At 27.5% G+C, this 24,370-nt stretch overlaps 1 protein-coding gene across 1 annotated transcript; it reads left to right on the top strand.

The window, feature by feature from the left end:
* The first annotated feature begins 4,470 nt into the window (after positions 1 to 4,470).
* Positions 4,471 to 5,513, top strand: LOC137820478 (ethylene-responsive transcription factor 4-like). The gene has a single exon (XM_068624598.1). The coding sequence runs from the start codon at positions 4,573 to 4,575 to the stop codon at positions 5,185 to 5,187; it is 615 nt and encodes a 204-aa protein (XP_068480699.1). The 5' UTR covers positions 4,471 to 4,572; the 3' UTR covers positions 5,188 to 5,513.
* The last annotated feature ends 18,857 nt before the right edge of the window (positions 5,514 to 24,370 follow it).

Below are 24,370 nucleotides of genomic sequence, written 5' to 3'. Positions count from 1 at the left end.
ATGGAATCAAATAGATGAAGTTATTCAGTTGGTGAGAGTCGAAGGAGGTCCATTTGGCTGATTCTGAGGTTTGAAAGAACTGATCAGAGCATATCAAATGGATTTACCCTGTCATATGAAGATGATGAGATGATGAGATATTGAGATAATTATGTGCATGGCTGTGTGGGTTTCACAGCAGTAGTATGACAGGTGCAGGTCTCTGGATGCTAATTTCAATACACGAGTCTTCCGGAAGTAGAGTCAAGTGTCTATGTGTTGTGAGTCAGTAAAAGTCTGACATATGAAAGATGAATTTTATGAATGTAATAGACTCTTGATGGTTTGAGAAATCATATGAGAATTGATGAATTATGCTTATTAATTTGAAATTTAAATTATATCAAAACTTTTTATATAGATAGCTTACCCTGTTATTTGTTTGTGTTTGTTTCTTTATCTGTGATGATCGTGTTTTACATGGGAGCAGATGAGATTTCAGGTGATAGAGCTCCTTAGTGAACAGTTATTTAAATGTTTTGTTTTGTTGTTAAAACTTTTGATGTATATATATTAAATCCCTATGAAGAGGGATATTTCTTTTGAGATACACATATGAGAAAGTAGTATATGTTATTTGTAATTAGATATTGCTTGTTTTACTTTTATTACATTATATATGGGTAAAATTAAGGATGTTACAAAATCAATCAATAAATTAAAATTAAAATTTTGTCACAAAGTTAGTTTCAAGAGAGTTAGCAACAAAAGAAAACCATAATTATGGACTATCCTATATGAAAATTATATTAATATTCTTTAATTCCTAATTTTAAGGTCATTATCTCTTATAATTCTAATTTCACACTTCAAATTAACATTTGAACATGCAAAAATAAACTAATTTAGTAAACAATTCTTCATACATTTAGAGAGAATTTTGATTCTTTATATAGAGTTGTTCATAATAGCAATAAGTAAGTTAAATATATACAAGAGTCACCTAATAGATAAATCAATAGAGTAATAAATTTTTACTTTTAGAACAATGAAAAATAGATATAATTTTTTAAAAATTATTAAAGAAAAAATATAAAAAAAATATTAACTAACGTATAAAAAATAACTTAATATAGCATTCAAAAATTGTTAAAAAAATTAAAGTAATTCCTAAACTAAAAAGTTAACTTAAAATACTCGTAAAATATTCACTCAAACTTACAAGTCAATTTTACCACTTAAGATTGGTCAAATAATACCCTTTCTTTTCTGTATAAATATAATTTTATAACTTCACATTATTTGCTTAGTGGTGATGTATGGACATGTGACTCATTGAATCTCCTTAAATCTCCAATAAACTAGATCAAATAACATATTCCTTATATAAACTATTCAAATAGTGAAAATGAATGTAATTATCAAATACAACTAAGGAGGATAGATTCATTATGCAATTAATTCAAAGTTTTGACTTATATAACCCCTAAATTTTATAGATATTTATAGATATTCTTCTAGGCAAGGAAGATATATCCTAAGTTAGAGCATTCACTTTGGTCAAAAATAGTAGTTTTTAGCCGAAGTGTTATATCCTTTGATTGGTATTCTTCCTCTTTTATAATGGGTATCATCTCTTTTCATAATTAGGTGGAATGGACTCTCTCAATATTGCCTCCGAAAATGGTTGAAAATTTGGTTCAACATCCTCCTCTTGGCAATCTCCAAGAAGTTGATTTCTGATTTGTTGTTCAAGCTCCTCGTTGTTCCTTTGAATTTAGTTATGAACTCGAAGGGATTCCTCTAACACTTTTCTTTCTTAACTCTTCTAGACTCCTCCGACCTTTCCTCATTATGTCTCCTCATGTCCTCCATCATTCCCATCATGTTTTGTAATGCATCTGGTTCACCATTTTCTTCTCCATTTGTCATAGTGCATCGTGTTGGCCGCATTTTATTTTGAATGTATGGTGCAACCCCATGGTAGGTGCCAAAATGTTCTAGCCAAGGAAGATGTATCCCAAACTAAAGCATTCAGTTTAACCATAAACAGTGGTCTCCAACCGAAGTGTTTTATCCCTTTGATCGATATTCCTCCTCTCTTATAATGAGTATCCTCTCTTTTCCTCCATATTTGACCTTTTTTATAACCCTTTTTCAATATTAAATACTATCCTGCATATCTGGCTAAATATTTGAGATCCTCACCCCCATAATAAATGCAGGATTCATATTTTCTTATTTTCAGGAATCAATATCAAAATCGTTCACCACATGTTTGGGTTCGGCCTATAACCTCACATATATGTTACATGGTCATTAACTCTAGTGTAAGGTAAAAAAAGTAATCTAATAATGTCACAAATATAAAATAAAAAATGAGAAGCAATAAGAAAGATGTTGATAAAAAGGGACATTTATTATTGTCACTTCTAATAAGACAAATAATATATTTTTGCAGAAAGAAACTTGTAATGCGAAATAAAAAAAGAATTTGACTTCTCAATCAACAACGTGTGTCAAAAATGACCAAAATTCGTTAATAATTAGACAAAACCTAACATTAGATCAACATTCACAACAAAGAAAAACATAAAAATAAGAACTTAAATTTGATGATAATTAATTTTAATGATAAATTTATGAAGCAAAATATCTTATAACAACAAAAACATTAACATATAGGAAGATTTCTATATTAGTTGTTGATTGTCCTATACTGACCTTATGTTTAGGATTTTAACATTAATAATGCAAGAGTTTATGGTAAATATAATAACTTCATTTTTTCGATAGTTAAAATAGAAAAAATATCTAACTATTTATTTTTCTCTCTACACTTTTGAATTTTGGCTTTTGTTCGTATTCATATTATATTTTGGTTATTAATGAGTAGGTTTTTAAAAATCATTAAAGGAAAACAAATAAAATATAAACTAACTTATACAATTTTTTACTTAAAATAGCATATAAAAATCGTTATAACCTATTAAAATAAATTTATTTATTAGATACAATGAATAAATTTTAACAAAATTTTTAACTAATTCTTAAATTAAAAGTTAATTTAAAATATTCACACAAAAATCCAGTTAAAATTTTAAGTCAATTTTACCAAATTATATTTGACAAATTACACAGTTTTTCTTATGTAAATATAATTGATTTTAAATACCTAGATTTTAGATATCTCACATACATAAACATAAATTTCTTTTAAGTAAATAGGTAACTTTAAATAAATATTTTTGAAAAAAAAAAGTTATTCTATAAATAACTATGCGTCGCATCAGCATGTAAATTTGCTTAATGTCAACTACTGAGTTATGTTGAAAAAGAGAAAACAAATTTACCCTCTCATTACCCAAAAAACCCAATCCCGTAATCGGTGTTACCTTTTTGCCATACTTCCACATTTTCAATTACGGTTTTCCACTTTTTTATTTCTTAGCTTCAGGCTTTTACGCACAAATATAGCACGATTACGTTTGAGTACTCGCTTTCTCGCCCCGTCACGCGTGTAGTGCGGGCGTGTGTGCTCCCTCCGGAATCATGCGGCGCAAAACACGAGATGAAAAGCGCGGTGCGGCACGCGACGCGTGGCGCGGTGGTAGTGGGAGAGTGAAGGGAGTCGCGGCACGCACACAAGGTGTTTGATTGATTAACGAGAGGGAGAGGGACAGGGACAGGAGGCGATTTTGGATGCACCGAAACAAACGCGTCAAAAGGAAGAAAGTGACGCGTGTGCGTGTACTCGTTCCCCTTCACCAGGTTCACTCCCCATTCACCAAACTGTCTCAAGGAACCATTCAAAAAAATCCCTATCCATCATCACCCACAATAATTACTCTTCACATTAGTGAAATATTGCTGATGCCTCTTACCCATCAACACTCACACTTTGTAACTACTTTAGACTTGGTCATTCACTCTTTCCCCCAAAGAAAAACTGTTATTAGCTTAACTTTACAATAATAGGAAACCAAGCATTTCTCACAATACATTGTTACAAAATAATACAAACGTGTTATCGGGATTGCGATAATCTCAAGAGCATTATCGCATCCTCAGGGTACTCAGAAACGATATAAATTTCCTTTTATATCAAAACTGTTTTTTATTACGTTCAAAATAAAATCAATTAGGTCTAAACTTTTATTTATTTTGGCTTTTATGATTTTTTATTAAAAAAGTGAGGTTGCTCTAATTTTATTTTCAATAAAATGTTTTATTTTAAATTTTCATCTTTTGAAAAATTGAAATTAATATGGAAGAAACCACGAAGAAGGTAAGCGAGTGTAAGAGAGTCTATTGAGAGGAGAGTGAAATAGGTTAAAAGCCGGCACGCATGAAACCCCACCTTCGCCGCTTGTCTCGAAACTCCCGCGTGCCACGTAACCCTCTCTTTCCTTTGGGCGGCGCCTCTCTCTCTTCTTCTCTCTCTAATAACTCACACCTCACACACCATTCTTTCACTCCACCCTCTTTCTCTCTCTTCAAACCCACCGCACATTTTATATAAATACCCAACCCCTCCCCTCACCCAACATCTATCTTTCAGCACTCCCTGATTAAACGCTTTACGTCACCACCATGGTCGCCAAGGACAAAACGGTCATCAAGAATAAGAAGCCAAACAATGTCGCCGACGAGGTCCATTACCGCGGCGTCCGCAAGCGTCCCTGGGGTCGCTACGCCGCCGAGATCCGCGACCCTGGCAAGAAATCCCGCGTCTGGCTCGGGACTTTCGACACCGCGGAGGAAGCCGCCAGAGCCTACGATGCCGCCGCACGTAACTTTCGCGGCCCCAAAGCCAAAACCAACTTCCCCCCTCCCCCCGACACCGCCAACAACAACAAAAACGACCTTGACAACAACAAAAACAAAACTAGCAGCAGCAGCAGCCCTAGTCAGAGCAGCACCGTCGAGTCCGCAGCCCCGGAGCGTGACGTCACGCGCCGCCCTGTCTCTGCCCTCATCGACCGCTTCCCCTTCCTCCCGATCCAGCAGCAGCTACTCGTGACACCCGTCACTGCCGTGCGTCCGGTTTTTCTCCTCGACCGGGCTCATTACCTCACCCACCAATTCCCTTTTCGGTTCGAACCGGCCCCGGTTCAGAGTGACTCAGATTCCTCCTCCGTTGTTGATTGCCTATCCAAAAGAGAACTCAATCTCGATCTTAACCTGGCTCCTCCTATGGATTATTAAATTCCATTAATCTCTTAATTTTCCATACCCTTATAACAAAAACAGCAAAAAGGAAAGAACTGAGGAAAAAAATTCTCTTTTTTATCTAGGTAGATTAAATATTAATCTTCTTTGGTAGATACATAGATGAGGTATTAGATGTTAATTATATAAATACATATCATATATTACATCTTCGATGTAGATAGGTTAATTTTCTGTCCTTTTAGGTCTTTGAAAACAAAGGGGCATGATCTGAAATTGTTCAGATCTGGTATAGTTTTATGTGACATCTGATATGTAATTCTGGCTAATCTTAATTTTAATTAAGTAATTTCTGATTTTCACTTTCCTGCATTTTTTTTTACCTTGTGTTGTGATAATGATGAGTTACCATTATGTCTTTAATGTGACCATGGAAAAAACAACACACGGTTGTGGTATAAGAAGCTTGGTGATCTTAGTGATCTTAGTTTTTCAACCTAAGCTTTTTAGTGTAAGTTTTGGATTACTCATAATTACTGATCTGAGCAACTAAACAATATAAACATGGATTCAACCTTTAATGGCTTTAGCCTTAATGAATTGAATTCAGTTGAATTCAAGGTGTTTAAGATTTAGAAGTAAAGATGCAGTGTTCAATTACAAATAAAAACATGACTTCAAGATTTAGAAGTAAAGACATGAATTTCAACGGGAATCAAATTGCTTTTAGTGCAATATCATATACTAAATTTTTAATATAATAATACAATATATATAAATAATATTAATAAAAATAAAATGATATTTTTAATTTTATAAAATTTAAACCTAACTTAAAATGGGTAATAGCCCCATTATGGAAACAATGAGTTATACTACTGCAGACGTTTATTGACTGTTGTCATAGATTTGAAGCTTAAATGTAACAATTAAGGTTTACAAATCAAAGATAGCCGAAAATTTTAAGAGTTTAATGTTTATGTCAGGTGCAACTTTAAATTTATTTGAAATTTTGTTTCATAGACATGTTTTTAAGGAAGGTTTTTAGTGGTTTGGGGCAAATTGAGAAGTTGTTTTATTATTAAATTTATGGTTTAAAACTTGTTTGTTCTGTAGACATTTTGAGAAAGTCTTTTACCGTTTTAAAACCGAATTGAATAGTGGATGAAATTACTTTTTAATCTTATATTGCATAATATTTAGTTTGGCCATCTAATACAAGCGTTGCAAAACTAGGTTTGACTTATTTTAATTTTCAAAGAGTTAATAAATAATTATATACTTAAACATGAGGAGCTATTTTAAATAATAAACATGGATTGGTTGTTTAAATAAAAAATTTAACTTACCAAACAAATTAGTACTCATGATTTGAGTAAAATTCTTTTCAAGAGTTTTGTGTACTTTTTTTTTTTTACAAAACTACTCTATCTCTATCCAATTAAATAAAATTTATCCTACTACAACTCATTTAAAGAAAAAGCTTGATACGTGCAAACTATAATTAATTCAAAGTCCAAGTATGCTGCTGCTAATTATCTCAAGGGAGCATACTATGCATTCATTTTGTAATAATTGGAAACATACCAACCTATTCAATTCAAATCACTTTGTTCAATTAGTGGGTTACAATAATTTTTTTTTATATATATATATAGCAGTTTTAGTTTAAAAAATAACTGATAGATTTCTTGAGTCATCCTTTACAAAAATCATCCTAATGATACTCCTAAGTCTACTATTTGATGTATTAAACAATCAATTTTCCATTAGTAGTCATTAATGAGGTAATTTATGTATACATGTATATGTTGTTTTTGGACAAATTACTTCACTTATATATGCTAATAAAATAAACTTCAGTTTATATATATATATATATATATATATATATACACTAAAATATTTTAATAAATTTAACCTTTTGTTTTCAATATATTTCTTAATTTTTAATTCTATGATATATATATATAATTATTTATTTGATAATATTTAAATAAACTATTAAACTAAAGTAATTAATTTTAGTACTAAATAAGCACTAATGTTACAATATAGGACGGTAATTTTTTTTTTATCAGCAACATAAAATAAAATAAATAAATAAAAATTATTTAAGGAATAATCAAACTCTTTACAAAATTGCACACAAATGAACAACGCATCATTTAGAGACTTGTTACTAACTTCGTATTAAGATAATATAGGTCAATAAATAATCTAACATACATCTCTTAGTATCGAACACAAACAAAGAAATCATCATATAGGTCAATAGATAATATGACACAATGCAAAAAAAAAAAAAAGAGAAAATTGTTATACATGTTGACAAATAACCTCACAATCATTTAATGTCGAACACAAATGAAAAAACTATCATATATGTTAATAAAATAATTTAATAACATAAGTTCCTTATAATCAAACATAAACCAATATATCATTATACAATTCGATAAAAAATCTAAGAGTACACAACTCTCAATCATAAAAAAAATTATCATTTAAATTATTAAGTATCATAAAAGTGTATTAAAATGTTTTGAGATCGGCCTATCTCTCATGCATCTTTTCAAGTTTGTCACTCAAAGTATATTGTATGTAATTTAAAACATTTGTACATCTTCATCACAAATTTATTACATTTCTATTTTTTTTTTCTATTGCATCAAATATCATTTTACCATTATTCTTATTTTTCACTTTACATCTTTAACTACTTACTTGCATTAACATAAACTAAATCAATGTCTTTTTTTTTTTATTCTCAATTATCATATAAATTTTCATTTTGAACATTTATCGTCACACTATGTGGGTCTTACCATATTGGTGAATTCTTATGATCAAGCACATGGTGGGTGAAGTGGTAATTTACTTGGATCTGAGACAAAAATATTATTTTAAACAAAGGATAGGAGAATAATAAAGAAGAAGAAATGGGGAGGAGCTAATGATAGAATCGGTCTATCATATTTGACTTTGTACCAATTTATGCACTAGACTTTTGACATGGGCTAGATCATGATGGTTATAGATTATGGATTGATTGCCATATTTTTCTTCCTAGTAATTCATGTAATATACTTTTGCATGAGATCAAGCTTGAAGAAGAGTTATATATTTATTAATAGTTTATTAATTAATCATCATATTTAATTTTCTATAGATTCTTTGCATAGATTTTAGTCTAAAAATTCATGTATGGATAAATTATTTAAGAATAATATAAATTGGATAAAGCTAATATGTCATTGTCATTCAAGTAAAACTAACTAAATATAAGAAATTTGAAATTAGTATTTAAGTAAAATATTTGAGAAAATCACCCTAAATACTATTTAAAGACCTAATTTAGACTAATTTCATAGTTATGATAAGTTACTGTGTTTAAGTCAATAAAATCCAGGTAATAAATAAAAGAATTAAATTAAAGAAATAAGAGAAAAATAATGAATAAGTTTTTATTAATTATAGATACTTAATTATCCTAAAAATGAAAAGAAAAATCATAAGAATATAAGCATAAGAAGAAGAAGAAAGTTTTGAACTTCTACATTAACAGAATGATATGGATTGGTTTGTGGGGGTGGGAGAATTTTAATGAGGCTCACTAGCATCATTGACCATGGCTGCATTCTTCAATTTGTTTATTTATTTATTTATTAATTAATTAGGTTAGCAGCGTTGGTGTTGGTTCAAAGGAAAGAAAGCAGCAGATTTTGTAATATCTTGTGTGGGACCCACAGAAAGCGCACCGTGTTGACGGCCATGTCTTCACTTTGAACGCCACGTGTTATCCTCTTCACTCGCCTTGCCGTCCACACATAAATAAAAATAAACAAATACATTTATTTTTAGTACTTTTTATTTTATTTTATTCATTTTCTCTCTTTTTCTATCCACTTAATAGAATAGTTACTAAAATCGTATTAATATATTTATTATATACTAAAATAACAAAAAATTAACATTCAAACTTAAACCAAATTTTTTCATGAAAAAGTTAAACTTAAACTTACATTCTAATATATTATCAAAATGTACGGTTGAATTATTATGTCATTTTTTATCATATTATATCCAGATTATTTATAAATATTTAATTTTATGTATATGTAAAGACCAAGTTAGTTAGAGTTAAATATGAATAGCATGAGATGAATGAAGTAGAAAAGAGTACTAATTTGGTAGATTAAACCAAATTATGGAAAAAGATAAGAGAAAGAAGAGTAAGATGGAAGACAGAAGGGGTGTGAGGGAAAAGGTGGGACCTAGTGACATTGCTTTCTTTTTCTTCTTGGGTCCCTTCCCCTCTTTCCTTTGGACACGCATGTATCACTTCATTTTCTTATCACTTAACAACTTTACTATTTTATATTCACACATCACGTTTTTATGTTTTTCAAATAACTTCAAGCATAAGTGCCTACCATGGTTGCCTTTTATGTGTTGTGTGAGAGAGATTTCATATTTTGTGGTGTTCTAGGAATGTTCTCCAACCATTTTCATTTATGTTTACTTATTAAGAAACACATATTGTGGCTGAAATTATGTATATATATATTACTATAAATTTTTATTAGAATAAATATTAAATAATTATAATATCATATATTAAGAAATATATTAAAAAACATTAAACTTTAAATTTAATTCAAACTTATTAAACTGATTTATAAATTTTTTTTTCCACTTATATTATAAAAAAAATATTTTTTTATCAAGTAAGATATACACCATTACTTTTTTTTTCTCACATTAATAATTTATTTACCACCTCCCACATGCATAACTTTCAAAATTAATCCAAGTCAAACTTATAAATTCACATAATATTTAATTGTAAAATACTCCTATCATCTACTCATTAAAAATTAAACAAGGCGATGTACATAAAATTCAAAAAATTATCTATATATATATATATATATATATATTATTTTAATACATTTAATAAAATATAATAAAAAAATTAAAACTTTATAGTTTACAATTGATTTTTTACTTAAATTTCTTTTTTAAGAACATTATTTTGGAGAGAGAAAAAAAGTCTTACAAAGATTTGTATTGTTTCATTTTATTCCTAGATAGTACATCTATTTTTATTTGTTTCTTTAAATAATTGTTCAATTTTTTTAAACAATAATATCTTGATACTTTTACACTCTTCATAATTATAATGGTTACATATCAAAACGTCCAAGACAAACATATCCAAAAGTTATGCTTAGTGTTTTCAACTAAACACTAAAAGAAATAAATTTAAAGATTTTTTTCACTTAAATAATCTTGATTGAAGAAGATAGAAGAGGTGAGATCAAATTATATTGGTATAACTTTTACAAAATGTTACAATTTTTAATATCTTTTTATTAGATTATGTCTTTTTTTTTTCAAAAGTCAATAAAAGTTCCTTTTAAATAGACCATATTTACAAAATAGATTGTGTTAATCTAAAATTATTGAACACCTAGTTTATATATATATATATATATATATATATATATATATATTACAATAATATATAGTTTTTACAACATACTAAAACATGAATCATTTTATCACTTTTTTTATTATTATTTAATTTTAATAATTTTAACATAAATAATCATGATGATATAAAATTATAATTTAACAATGAATTGAAAACAATTCACTTTTTTATATAAAATTGCTGATAAAATATTTTATGAAAGTTAGGTCATTCTAATTTTATTTCTTCCCAAGTATATTATAAAGTTTTTTCAAAGTAGTCATTATATTAGAAGTCTTTCTTAAAACATATTCCTTTAATGTACTTCATCAACTAATCTATTTGATATGATAGCACAAATATTTATTTTGCTATACTTGATAGATTTTCTCTTATTTTGCACAACAAATTAAGATGTGGTAGGGAAAACATGTTAACTCTCCATACTTATGTTCATAAAACACTTTTATTATCATTGATTTACCATCTTTATGTATTTTGCAAATAGATTAGATTCTCTCTTCATTAATGATAAAAAGATAATATATAACATCACCAAAAAGAATACTATTAAATAACATAAGCTATTAATAAAATTTTAATTCTTTTATTAATTATGTTCAATTTGCATATATACCATACTTTATCTTTTGGAAACTCGAATAATGCATTATATTTGAGAACAAATGCTTTAAACATTATCTCAATGCAATGAAAATAATTATCTTATCATATCAAATCATAAAATTAAATTAGATTGTGAATGTCATTAGTATTTGCATGTAATGTCCATATTTGTAAAAATTACTAATTTTCATAATGTTGAAAGCATTTTATGCTTTTGTAAAAATTACTAATTTTCATAATGTTGAAAGCATTTTATGCTTGTAGAAGTGTTCTTTTCTAAGTTCTAATAGATACATACATTTTGGCAGTGCTCTTGCTCTTAGCTTTAGGATAATTTTTCTAATGTCTTTTAGGATTGCTTATCATCTTGACGACATCTTAACATAGTGCATCTCCTGCTCTCTCTTTTCTTCTTCTTGATGGATGATTTATATAGTCGCTAGAAGAAGATAGTTGTTATAACCATTAAGCAATTTCAGTTCTTCTTTCATATCCTCCTTACGTCTAACGAGCTTCAACATGAATGTTGCATTTAATGCTCCTCATCAACTTTAAATGATTTTCTTTCTTTACACAACATCTTGAATGACTAACAATATACACTTTCCTTGGTAGTAAAGCCTTGTGTACCATCTCATAGTAAAAGTACACATCGTACAAGGCAAGTAGTTGGGTTAGAATTTAAAAATAGATGTGTCAAGAGATTTGATGGTCCTTGCAACCTTTGCTTGTGTCCCAAGAGATATTTGAACATTAATGCTTAACACAAGTCTTCCTGGGATATATGTATGATACATTTTTTTTGTGTTAGACTCAAGCTTTTGTAATAATCTTCTTGTGTTAACTTAGATTTTGTTTCGAGTTAATCATTTGATGCTCTTTCATTTCTTTAAGAGATAATTTGGTTGATCTTTATGATGTTCATTTTGTTTGACGTTCTTTAACACTTAACAAATGAAATGAAAAATATGGTGAATGCTCTTTCATTTGTTCTTGAATCTTCAACTAATAGAAATTGTGGTTAATCAATAATATCTTATCGTGTGACAGAAGATGTGCTAAGATGATCTTGTCTTCATCTTATTAAACGTAGCTATATGTTTTGTTGGTTTAAGCATTGAATCAAAATAACAAGGTATTTGAACTTTCACCTTAACAATGTCTCCTTTTTTTATAGTGCTTCAAAAAAAAAATAACATGAAGATTTTATAATAATCATAAAAACAAATCATAATATAACGAATAACCAATTATTTTGTTGATTAACATATTTACATCAACCTTGAGTTGTAGGATTTGATAAAATCTGCAACTCAGTTACTATGAGATGCTCTTTTTGAGTTGTAGATTTTAACAAATATCTGCAGCTCATCAAAAGTAGATGCTTGAAAAGGTTCTCCCATTTACCTTGTACATATTCTTTTCTGAACACTCTTTGATTTTGTAAACACATCTTCTACTCTTTTCTTTAAGGCTCACGCTGTAAGGATCTAGAAAATAACCTTAGAGTAGAAGTGGTATATTTTAAATGATACCTGAATATTTTATTATTAAAATGAAAAAGGACATATAAATAGAAAATCAGTTATTCAGGTTTCATTTTAAAAAACCACCATCTCTCTAAAAGTTTCCATTTTCCTTTCTCTCCCTTCTCTATCTCTTCACTCATCAGTTTGACTATCAGAGTATACCGTTAGACTCCTGGCGCGAAGACAGACTACAAGACTGCCCGATCAGAATCTCTTATAGAGTAAGTTCAGTTTTGTTCCTCTTTTTCCTTTTCTCTTCCTTTTCTTTAAGATTCTGACTTCCTCGCTTATCAGTTTGGCGATCGGAGTCTGTCGTTGGACTCCTGGTAGTGAACCTTATAAGTTTGCCGAATCAAAATCTCAGATAGAGTAAGTTCCTTGGCCCCTTTTTCTTTTGAGTTAATTTTGATCTTACTAGATTTTGTACGGGTTAGTTTTAGATTTTGTACGGGTTAATTTTGTTAACAAAGGGTCCTAGTTATATAGTTAAATTTTTATCAGGATTCTGTGGTGCAGGTTAAATTACCTTTAGGCTTTTGGTAGATTTGGAGCTCCTAGTGAGCATCAGCTAAAGTTCAGGTAAGGGAAGCTATATTTTTAAATTGCCAATAGAACCTTAAGCTAGAAGATCTAGATGTGGGGTTGACGTGGTCACCAATTTCAAAATTTTCTTGCAGGATCTCTTGTTTGGTATAGATTGGAAACTGTTTGAGATTGAAATGTAAAATTTAGATATAGTAGATGGTGTAGAATGTATATAAGTTTGAAATTGAATGAATTACTGAATGTATTTGAAAAAGGTTTGTGATGATTTTTATATATTTTGAATATTTCCTGATGATTCAGTTTATGAACTAAAATTGTTTGTGACAATTTTTAAAGTAAATTATGAGTTGATTATTTTGAGAGCTATGTTGATTGTAATCTGAATTCTGGTGTTTTTGAGATAAGTTAGTTGTTGGGTTTAACAATTGGTGATCAAACTTTAATTTTCATGTTGTGACTTCCTCATCCTTTTTATTAAATACTGTTGAATATAGTTGTAGTTGAAAGATAATTTTAATTTATTCTCCTTTTATTGTCTCTCTTTTTGGATAGTAAAACTTGATGTTATTTAGATACACTTTGGAATCCTTTTGATTCAAGACATTTATATGATTAGTGAATGAATTGTTGTGTTTTGGAAATTCTAAATTGTGGAATGATTTGATTGTTTGATGTTGGAGATTTTAATGTTTAGAATATATTTTTTTAATCAAAACATAGTATTTTCAGGAAAGAAAATACCGTGTTAAGATTGTTTAGGATGTGCATTGACTAGGGATTCGTCTAGAAGGAGATATCCTGACTCTCCTGAGATAATGAAATCATATAGATGAAGTTATTCAGGTGGTGAGAGTCGAAGGAGGTTCATATGAATGGGTAAGTTGTTTGAAAGATAACTAACTTGACCTGTTATATGAGTTAACCATGTCATACTAGGAGAGATAAGATATTGAGATTCTTTATGCGCATAACTGTGTGGATTTCACAGTGAGATAGTATGACAGGTGCAGATCTCTGAGTCTAAGTCAACACACGAGTCTTCCGAAAGTAGAGTCAAGAGTCTATGTGTTATGAGTCAGTAGAAGTCCGACATATGAAATATGAATTTTATGAATGTAATAAAAACTTGATGGTTTGAGAAATCGCATGAGAATTGATGAATTATGCTTATAAATTTAAAATTTGAATTATATCAAAACTTTTTTTATAGATAGCTTACCCTGTTATTTGTTTGTGTTGGTTTCTTTATCTGTGATGATCGTGTTTTACACGGGAGCAGATGAGATTGCAGGTAATAGAGCTCCTTAGTGAGCAGCTGGAGGATGAGATAGTTTTATTTGAATGTTTTGTTTTGTTGTTAAAACTTTTGATGTATATATTAAATCCCTATGAAGAGGGATATTTCTTTTGAGATACACATATAAGAAAGTAGTATATATTATTTGTAATTAGATATTGCTTGTTTTACTTTTATTTCATTATATATGGGTAAAATTTATGATGTTACACACACTCAACCATATGCTCAGGCAAACATGAATTTTAAGCATTTGAGCCTTCCTCTTTTAACGACCCTCTTGCTCGTTATTTTTTCCTCTTTACTTTTTATTTTTTTTAAGCATCATCAATGAAGGGGTGAATAATAAGCATAACAAGGATGAAGATATCATAAAAGTTGTGGTATAAATTCCATTGAGCTTGAATATGTTAAAAAATCAAGTAATGGGACATCCAAAGCTTTGGATATTTCTCTACGAGATGTTTTACCATGGAGTACGTAGATAGGAGATAAGACTCGTGACATAACTGATGGTGTTCAATCTCTTATTCTTGAACAACCTTCTTACCCTTATAAAGGTGTAAGAGTACAGAGAGTGATGTAGCATTGCTTGGATTCAACAGGTAAAGCCATAACATGTGACAATGTTGACTTCTTCCACAAAGTATATCTTCTTAGTCTTTTTTTTCGCATATATCATGCATCATTATCTGTGGGGCACAAAAAAAAATATTCATTTGAATTATCTAAAGACAAATTGGTACTTCGTTTGCTTGACGTAAGAAGTGGTTGTCTGCATTGAGTGAGACATGACAATAATATTATTTATACTCAATACGACTATTTGTTGTCATCAGTGGGAAGACAATGAAATTGTGTTAGCCACAAGTTATGTAGTTTTCATCTGAAGCTTCCTCTACCTTTTCATGGAGTGAGTTTTGCTGGTATAGCCTTTTGCACAAAATTCGTGATTGATGTGGATTATGTATAAGACTTATAGTTGTGTCAGATTTGAAAAGTTCTTTGTATCACATAATTGATTAAAGAAACAATATTAACTTGTGTCTCGAGAGATGCTTTGATATTTGTTTTATACTTAATTTTGAACAAATCTCCTTAACAAATAAACATTCCTTACAAATATAAAGTAATTAAAGCATATGGATATTTATTTTAGTACGAGGTTTGTTTAGTATATGTGTATCGTATGATATTTGGTGCATGTTTAATTTGTCTTTATATGCATCTTTATCAAACTTTGTGAAAAGTTACACTATATTATATAATTTACCAAATAAAACACTTGTATTTTATATGATTTTGTTATTTTTATTATTTTAAAAATAAAGTACATGTTTTATACTTAAACTATTTTAAAACACTAACTAAAATTTTGAGATATTAAACTTTTGCGACACTTATATTTTATATGATTTTATTGTTTTTATTATTTTAAAATAAAATATAATTATGTTTTATACTTAAATATTTTAGAACACTAATTAAAATTTTGAGATATTGAATTTTTTTAGTTCAATTAAAAGTCTAACATCATTGAATACATCAATCTCTTAAACATCAATCAATCTCTTAAACGAATAAAATGTTAGACAAGTTAGTAAAAAGTAAAAAGTGTAACATCATATATTCTTTTACTGTCAAATATAAGTTTAAGCGGTGAGAGAAATCAATAAAAAAAAATCTAACATCACATAAATAATCTAAAAAAAGATAAATTATTAAATATAATGTTCTTTATCATAAAATTATATAATAAATAAAAACAATCTATCCAATATATTTTCATGATTAGATAATTCCATACTGAAAAACATAACAATAGATAACATTTTCTCTAAAGTAAATTTAATAAAATGAAAAAAATAAAAAAATTGCAATAAAAAAATAAATAATGGAGTAAGAAAATAACATTTTATTTAAATTAATACTGTAGAATAGTAATTTATTATTACTATATTGAAGTATTTTATATAACATTTTTTTCAATATCTTTTATAAACTCATTAAATTAGTAGAATTTCAATTATTTTTACACTCCTTCAAATAACACATTTTTCTTATATAATAATTTTTTTATAATTTATTATTTCCATTTTTTTCTTTTTCTATTGCACTATTATGTTTAGTTTCCTACCAAAAGAACTCGTAGCTAAATAGGAGGAGAGATAATTGATTAGTATTTTTATTTTATTTTTGAAATTAAATATATATTATATTCATTATCTTTCCTATTTTCGAACATAAAAGAAAAAATATTTTAAATTATAGGGGAGTCAAGAAACTAGTTTCAAAAACTAATATTTATTTATTTATTTATTATATAAATACAGTTGTTTAGTGTTGGCTGTGGTGGGGTTAGTTTGTAAAGAATAAAAAAGAAGAAATATGAAATAATTTTGTGGACAAAATAGTTTGTATTAACAATTAAAAATTATATTTAAAATATTAATATTTAACAGAAATTTGAAGAGATACACTAAATAAAGATATTTTTTAAAAATACTGAGCGCAAAGAAAAAAAGATGAGTAAGTTGGTGAGCACGCGCGGAGGGTGGGAAGTGGTGAGTGAGAGGAGATGATATGGCGTAGATGAGAACGTGAGAAGAAGAGTGGGAAGTTTCTGTATTGCGTAACGCATGACACGTAGAGCGCACGTGGGACCCAAAGAGCGTTTCATATTAAAGCGCCACGTGACGCGGTGCACCAAATTGGATGCTGCTGCTGCGTGTTGTCTTGTGTTGGGCGGCTATAATGCGCTTTGCCGTCACCAGTCACACTCACAACACTGTTCAACCGCCAATTTATTCATTCACTTCCTTATCCATCACCCACACATTCTCTTTTTACATTTCTACCCTTTCATCAATTTCCTCCTTAACTTTATACTTTAATACCTTAATCAATGCTCTGGATAATGAATCTCATCACCATTAAGATAAAACTTTCACATACTATTATAATGTTTTGAGTTGAGATCTCATCTATATAATTAGAATTAAGGGTATAAAAAACACACCATTGCAAAGCCTTCAAATTTTAAATAAGTTTTTTGTTTGAGAGTAGAATAGGCTTTATAGTGAAATCTTTTTATTTAAGAAAATATTGTGTTTATTTTCTCAGTTTAAATGTTTTTAATGAAACAAGAGGATAAAATGAATTATTTTTTTTTATAGATCAGAGTCTTAAAAACTACATTTATTATTCTTTAATAATTTATACTCTTGTCTGTATTTAATTTTAATTTATATATATTTATTATGGTGTAGATAATAGATGAACTATACAATTCATTGGTCTGCTAACCTAATTAACTACTTAGTGATCATAATTTTGCAAAGGACTTTTTCTCTGTCAGAAGTTTGTCTACCATCTTTTTTATCAGTTTTAACTTTTTTTAATTTATTCCTTGTCAGAAATCATATACCCACGAACTTAATAACACCATTTCCTAATAGTGTTCACTTCTGCACAACACCGACTACAATGTCATAATATTTTTAGAGAGGGAAAAAAATAGATATCTTTTTTATTAACTTTCTATTCATTAAGCACAATCAGATAAGTAAAAAAAATAAAATATTTAAGTAATAAAACTATACTTGGAGGACTTTTTCCATAAACTATTAAAAAAAATAGTAAAATAATTAAATTAAATTTTTACTTAAACTAAAATGAGGTGATATACAAATTAGAAATAAAAATCAGAAAATTTATATGAATTTTTAATAAATATAAATTAATTTTATTTATTTTATTTTTTAAACAACTCTTAAAAGTCATTCTCTTTATAAGGTTTACTATTTTTTTTTTCAAAAATAATATTTTATTAAAACAAAGATAAATTAACAATATACTAATAAAACAGAAAAAGAAGAAGATTGAGACAATATAAAAATAACAAAAGAAAGAGCTAAACTAGTATTAATCTTTTGTTATATTACATTATAATATTTAATTTAGTACAATAGTTTTTAAAAAAATTAATTTGATTCATATGTTTTTTAAAAATATCTAAATTAGTTATTTTTATTAAATCTCATCTTACGGCATCAAAGACTATATGTATCAAAGAAATGTGAAATTGAGTATCGTGTGAGGTGACAAATGGATAGTGAATGGATATATTAGTAATTATATTAAAAAAATATATAAAAGTAATAAAAAATATTTTTTATATAACATTTTTAAATAATTATATTTTTCAGTAAATTAAAAATAAAAATTGATTGATTTAAAAAAGAAATAATAATATAATCATTTCTATCTTTTATATCAATAATTATAAATTAAAATAATTGATGATTGTAAATCTATCTTAATTCAAACATGACATATATATATATATATATATATATATATATATATATATTTTAAATTACTGGTTAGATAAACATAGTTTTATAAAAACAAGCTAATTATATCCTGTTTTATTTTTTTTATAACTTAAAATAAATTATATATATATATAATCTGAGAAAAATAAATAAATTAATTTAGCATATAAAAATGTTTAACTTAAAAAAATTATGTATATATATATTATTTATTGGTAATATTTTTCTTTAACTTTTTTATCAAAATTTAGTAAATGTTAACCATGTTCTAAATATGCTGATTAAATCATTAAAATATATTTTTTATTATGTTGAAAAATGTATTTTTACAACTTTTAAATACATTTTATACCATGTTTAAAGATTTTTTTTTCTAACTCGTATAGTTAACAAGGTCTAATTTTTTTTATAGAAAATAAAGAATTCTTATTAAATTTGTAAAATAAGATCAGATTGAAGACATAAACAGTAATTATCACAATTAGTTTGAAATTGAATTGAAAACATAAACAATAATTATCACAATTAGTTTGGAATTGAGTTGAAAACATAAACAATAATTATGGCAATTACAAATAAGAATTGGTTTCAAATTGGGTTCTTCATTTCATTCTTCATCTTCTGGTGGTGGTAGATATGAGACTTATAACGACAATAACAAATCTGATGTACATTGTAAAAAAAATCAATGTTGAAAGAACACAATAGAGATAAAACATACTTCATCGTTGGCAGAAGATGTAGGTCCATGGGAAGAAGCATCTTCGCTAGGACCAGGAGTCTCTGTGGAACAGGGGACCGAGCAACGATGGTGAAGGTGCTGGAGCACCGTGCTTGCATACAAATCTTGCGGAGTAGAAGCGAATAAGGCAAAAATATTTATGAACATGTAAAAATTTGTTTTTTTAAACCAACACCAGCAGAGATCATGCACATGCATACTATAATATATATAAGGTTTAATTAATTTTTGAATATTTATTTTAATTTTTTAACAAAGTCTTGTTATTTATTTTTTTATTATTTGGATGAGTAATAGTTATCTTACCTCATTATCTTGTTTACTTTTCTTCATGTGTTAAAAATGTAATGTTTTGAGATTAATATAAAACAATATTATAATTAGTATAGACCATAAAAGTTACTTAATATTTTAAATTAATTACAATATATATTAATCATCAAATCTCACATTTTATATCATTTAAAAATAGCTAAGTAAGAAAATGATGAGACAAAATAATAATTATGTCATACAATTAACTAAAAAATCAAACAACAAAGACTAAATTGAAAAACATAAGTTGTTTGAGTACTCAATAGAAAAAAAAAGAAGAAAAAAAGTAATAGTTGAAAATACCAAAGTTTATTATGAGGGACTTTGAAACTTAAATAAACCTTTTCTTAATTATTCTTTTCAACAAGTTAGAAAAGACTTTTTCTTTGTGTACCCCTTTAATTTCTAACTACACCGTTATTATTCTAAAATAACTATTTTACCCTTCGTAAAAGTGGCTTCTATATTATCCAGAAATCTTCCAGAATAAGCAAAATACGATTTCCAGAACAAAAATTTCAAAACAAAAGTTCTGGAACATGGTTTCGGGAATTCATAGAACATGATTTCTGCAATACATGAAATATATTTTGAAATGAGCTTTCAAGAACAAGCTTGTTGGAACATATATGATACATTTTGAAACAAGTTTCCAAAATGAGCTTCGCAACAAACTTTCTAAAACATTTGAAATACATTCTGGAACGAGCTTTTAGATCGAACATTTCTAAACAAGTTTTTCAGAACATATATGATAACTTTTAAAACAAGCTTCCCGAGTCTATTTGTATGGGTTGCAGTTAATAATAATGGGGTGCAGGAAGAAAAAACATTAAAAAGGAGCATTTTCTGTTCCAAGTAGATCCATTTATAATTGAATGATATATTAATTAACTTTTTAAAATAATCTTAATTAATTAGCATGTTTTTACTAAAAAAATAACAAATATTTAAAATAAATGACATAATTTATTTTATTATATTTGAGAATATAAACCCATATCAATAAATTTTTAACTGATTTTGTTAATGTGCATGATTTAGTTAATCAAAGAGAGTAATTGTTTTCTCCGACATTTCGACTTTTCCCAATTTTAATAATGACCATTTAAGAAGTAAATATTCACGTTCCTTCAAATTATTAATTGATACATGGCTAATGCATTACATTTTGGACTGATTCTCCTTGCACAGATCAATTTAGATTTGCACTTAACACATATACATGAAAGTTTTTTTTTTCCTTAATGATTTAAAATACTACCTAGAGTTCATTAAGGCACACTACTAAACACGAAGGCAATGGAGAGAAGGACGGAGGTGGAGAGAAAGAGTTATCGATGGAGAAGAAGATGGAGAAGAAGTGTACACCGGATAAGGTAATGTTGGTGGATTGTAATAAGCAATGCTCATTGGAGAAGAAGGTGATTTTTTTGTGAAACCGGTGAATTCTGGTTTTTTCTAATCCAGAAAGAATTTTCGGATGGTGTTGTCAGGAGGTTTAAAAAAGAATTGATTGCTTCTAGATTTGGATATTCATAACTGTTCCAATATGGAAATCGAGAAGGCAATGATGTTCTAGATGCACAAGTCTGAAGTGTGTGTTTTTTTCATTTGATGTCATTTTTTGAAAATAAAAATTATAAAGACACTTTCGGGTTTTAAATTTTATGTTGGATGCACGTTAGAATTAATATAGTGCATAGAAAAACAACATCTAATTTGTTCTGGTAACCCAACTAGCACTATAAGAAAATCATTAAATAGAAACTAATTTTAGATAAAAAAATAATTAATTGTTATATATTGATTACATTAGAAATTATTTTAGAGATTAAAAAAATGTTTAGTTTCTAAATTAGTTTCTATTATTAATAAATAGTTTTTAAATTGGTAAGTTATTAATATTTTAACTATCAATTATTTTAATTTTAATTTTATGATTTTTTTATAGTATTTGTGATTTTAACAACAGCCAACAAATCTACAACCTGTCATACTGAACTCCAAAAAAAAGCAAAAACCAGTAATGCATACATTATTTAAAATAGGACATTTCTTTTAACACTTTCTTACATTTTTCCTGCACCTCTGTCGGTGTGAAAATGTTTAAATTATTTAAGGGTTGGAAATATTTTGTATAATCTAAAAATTTGTTTAAGCAATTCGAAATAAAAAATGTAGTATGCATTGCAAAAATCCGAAATATATCGAAAAATATATTTGAATAACAAAATATATATATCTAAATTATATAATTTAAAATATATTTTTAAATTATATAATTTAGAATATGTTTCTAGATTACGTAATTCAAAAATATATTATTGATTGTATAATTTAAAATATATTTTTGGATTACATAATAATCTGAAAATACTTTTTTATAACAATTTAAAAATTAAAAAATATATTTTAGATTATATAATTTATAATATATTTTTAGATTACGTAATTTAAAAATTCAAACAATGTATTTTAGATTATATAATATATTTTAGATTATATAATATGTAATACATTTTTAAATTACATCATCCATAATTTAAAAATGTATTTTGCATTGTAAAATATGAAATACATTTCTAAATTCAAAAATATATTATAAATTACACAATTTATAATATATTTTGGATTATATAATAAGACTGTGTTTTTAAATTATATAGTATGGAATTGTTTCTAGATTATGTAATCCAAAAATGCATTTTAAATTGTAAAATGCAAAATATGTTTCTATATTGCATAATCTAAAAATCTATTATAGATTATGTAATTTTAAATACATTATTGGATTGTATAATTAAAAAATATATTTTAAATTATATAATCTAGAATGTATTTCTGGATTATGTATTTATTTTCAGATTACACAATTTAAAACTTAAAAGTGTAATTTTGGATTATAAAATCTAGAGTACATTTTGAGATTATGTAATTCAAAATAGATTTTCAAATTAAAAAAACTAGAATATATTATTTATGGATTTGGAAATATTTCAAATTGTATATATAATCAAGAATATATTCCTTAATTCGACGATTTGATTTTTTTTTTTATCTTTTGAACACCGCTTACAGAGGTGAACAAAGAAACTATGGGGTGTAAAAAGTAATTGCCTTTAAAATAATTGCATGTGGACCAATGGCATCATCTTCTCCACAAAGGCTTATTTCTTTCTCTACTCTCCAAATATGTCAACCATCACATCTTTTACATTTTTGGATAAGGTAATTCAAAATGTAAAACCTTGATTTGAGGGTAATTTTTTCTTAATGAAATGGTACACTCTAGTGAATTTTGAGTTAGTAATTCAAAACAAATGTTTAACGTTAACATGCAATTTCAACAATTTCAAACGCAGTTACTTATTAAATATATTGGCAAACGAAATCACAACCATGAATTCCTTATACAATTCAACAAAATCTTGTATGGTATTTACCATGAAGGGACCATACCTTATTGAGACCACAATAGAAGATTCAGTGAAACACCATGTTGCTATTACTCTTTTTCTTGTTAGATATTCAAGATTTTTTACTTATTTGGGTAAAAGGGGTTTTCTTATTATAATGAAGCATAGGTCTAACCTAAGAAAGTTTTTATACATATATTTAGCACATTAGCATGTTAATTAGCACCCTGGGTAAATGTCTAATCTGAATATAAACAGTGCAAATAACTCAGGTTATGGTCTTGACAGAAGAAGAAAAAAAGCTCTTGGGTGATGGCAACGCTATTAAATAAAAGATAAGGACGTGTAAAATTCATGCTGCAGCAGCTTTATTCTTTTGTAGGTTGTGGAAGGTGCAATTGGTGGAGACATGTGTGCATGCATGTATAGATGCATACAAATTTGGTGACCATTTGAATGCCATATAAGGAAGGAGACAACTCATTATTCAGCCAAGATATATAATAATGTTCCCAAGCAACCCTAGCCAGATCTCAACTACAAATTCAATTCAAACTCTACCATTCATTGAAATGTACCAAAGTGCATGAACATTGAGAATATATTTAAGTTAGTTTACAATTTTTTTATAAAACTAGTTTTATATTTGATTTTATTTTTTTGAAATATTTACAAAAGTTGGTTAAAAATCTTGAATACATGACAAAAGAAATGTACCCATTTCACAGGTGTCAGTACTAGTATTTTCCTAGAGTCACAACCATAACAAGAGCATGGGGTGTTTGTCCCACAAAAGCTGCTCTTCAATTTTCTTCTACAAAGGAACATCAAATTGTGACACAAAGTTAAGGGCACAGAGGGGACCTCAAACTCCAAAAGGGGTCATTTTAGCATGGGGTGCTCCCCCATCCCACACCATTAGGTGTGT

This window comes from Phaseolus vulgaris, chromosome 11 (genome assembly GCF_000499845.2).
Source record: "Phaseolus vulgaris cultivar G19833 chromosome 11, P. vulgaris v2.0, whole genome shotgun sequence".
Taxonomy (NCBI): Eukaryota; Viridiplantae; Streptophyta; class Magnoliopsida; order Fabales; family Fabaceae; genus Phaseolus; species Phaseolus vulgaris.
This window is presented reverse-complemented; position numbering and strand designations above follow the sequence as displayed.

Coding starts and splice junctions, on each gene's coding strand:
- LOC137820478 (XM_068624598.1), top strand. CDS start 4,573: ATGGTCGCCAAGGACAAAACGGTCATCAAGAATAAGAAGCCAAACAAT.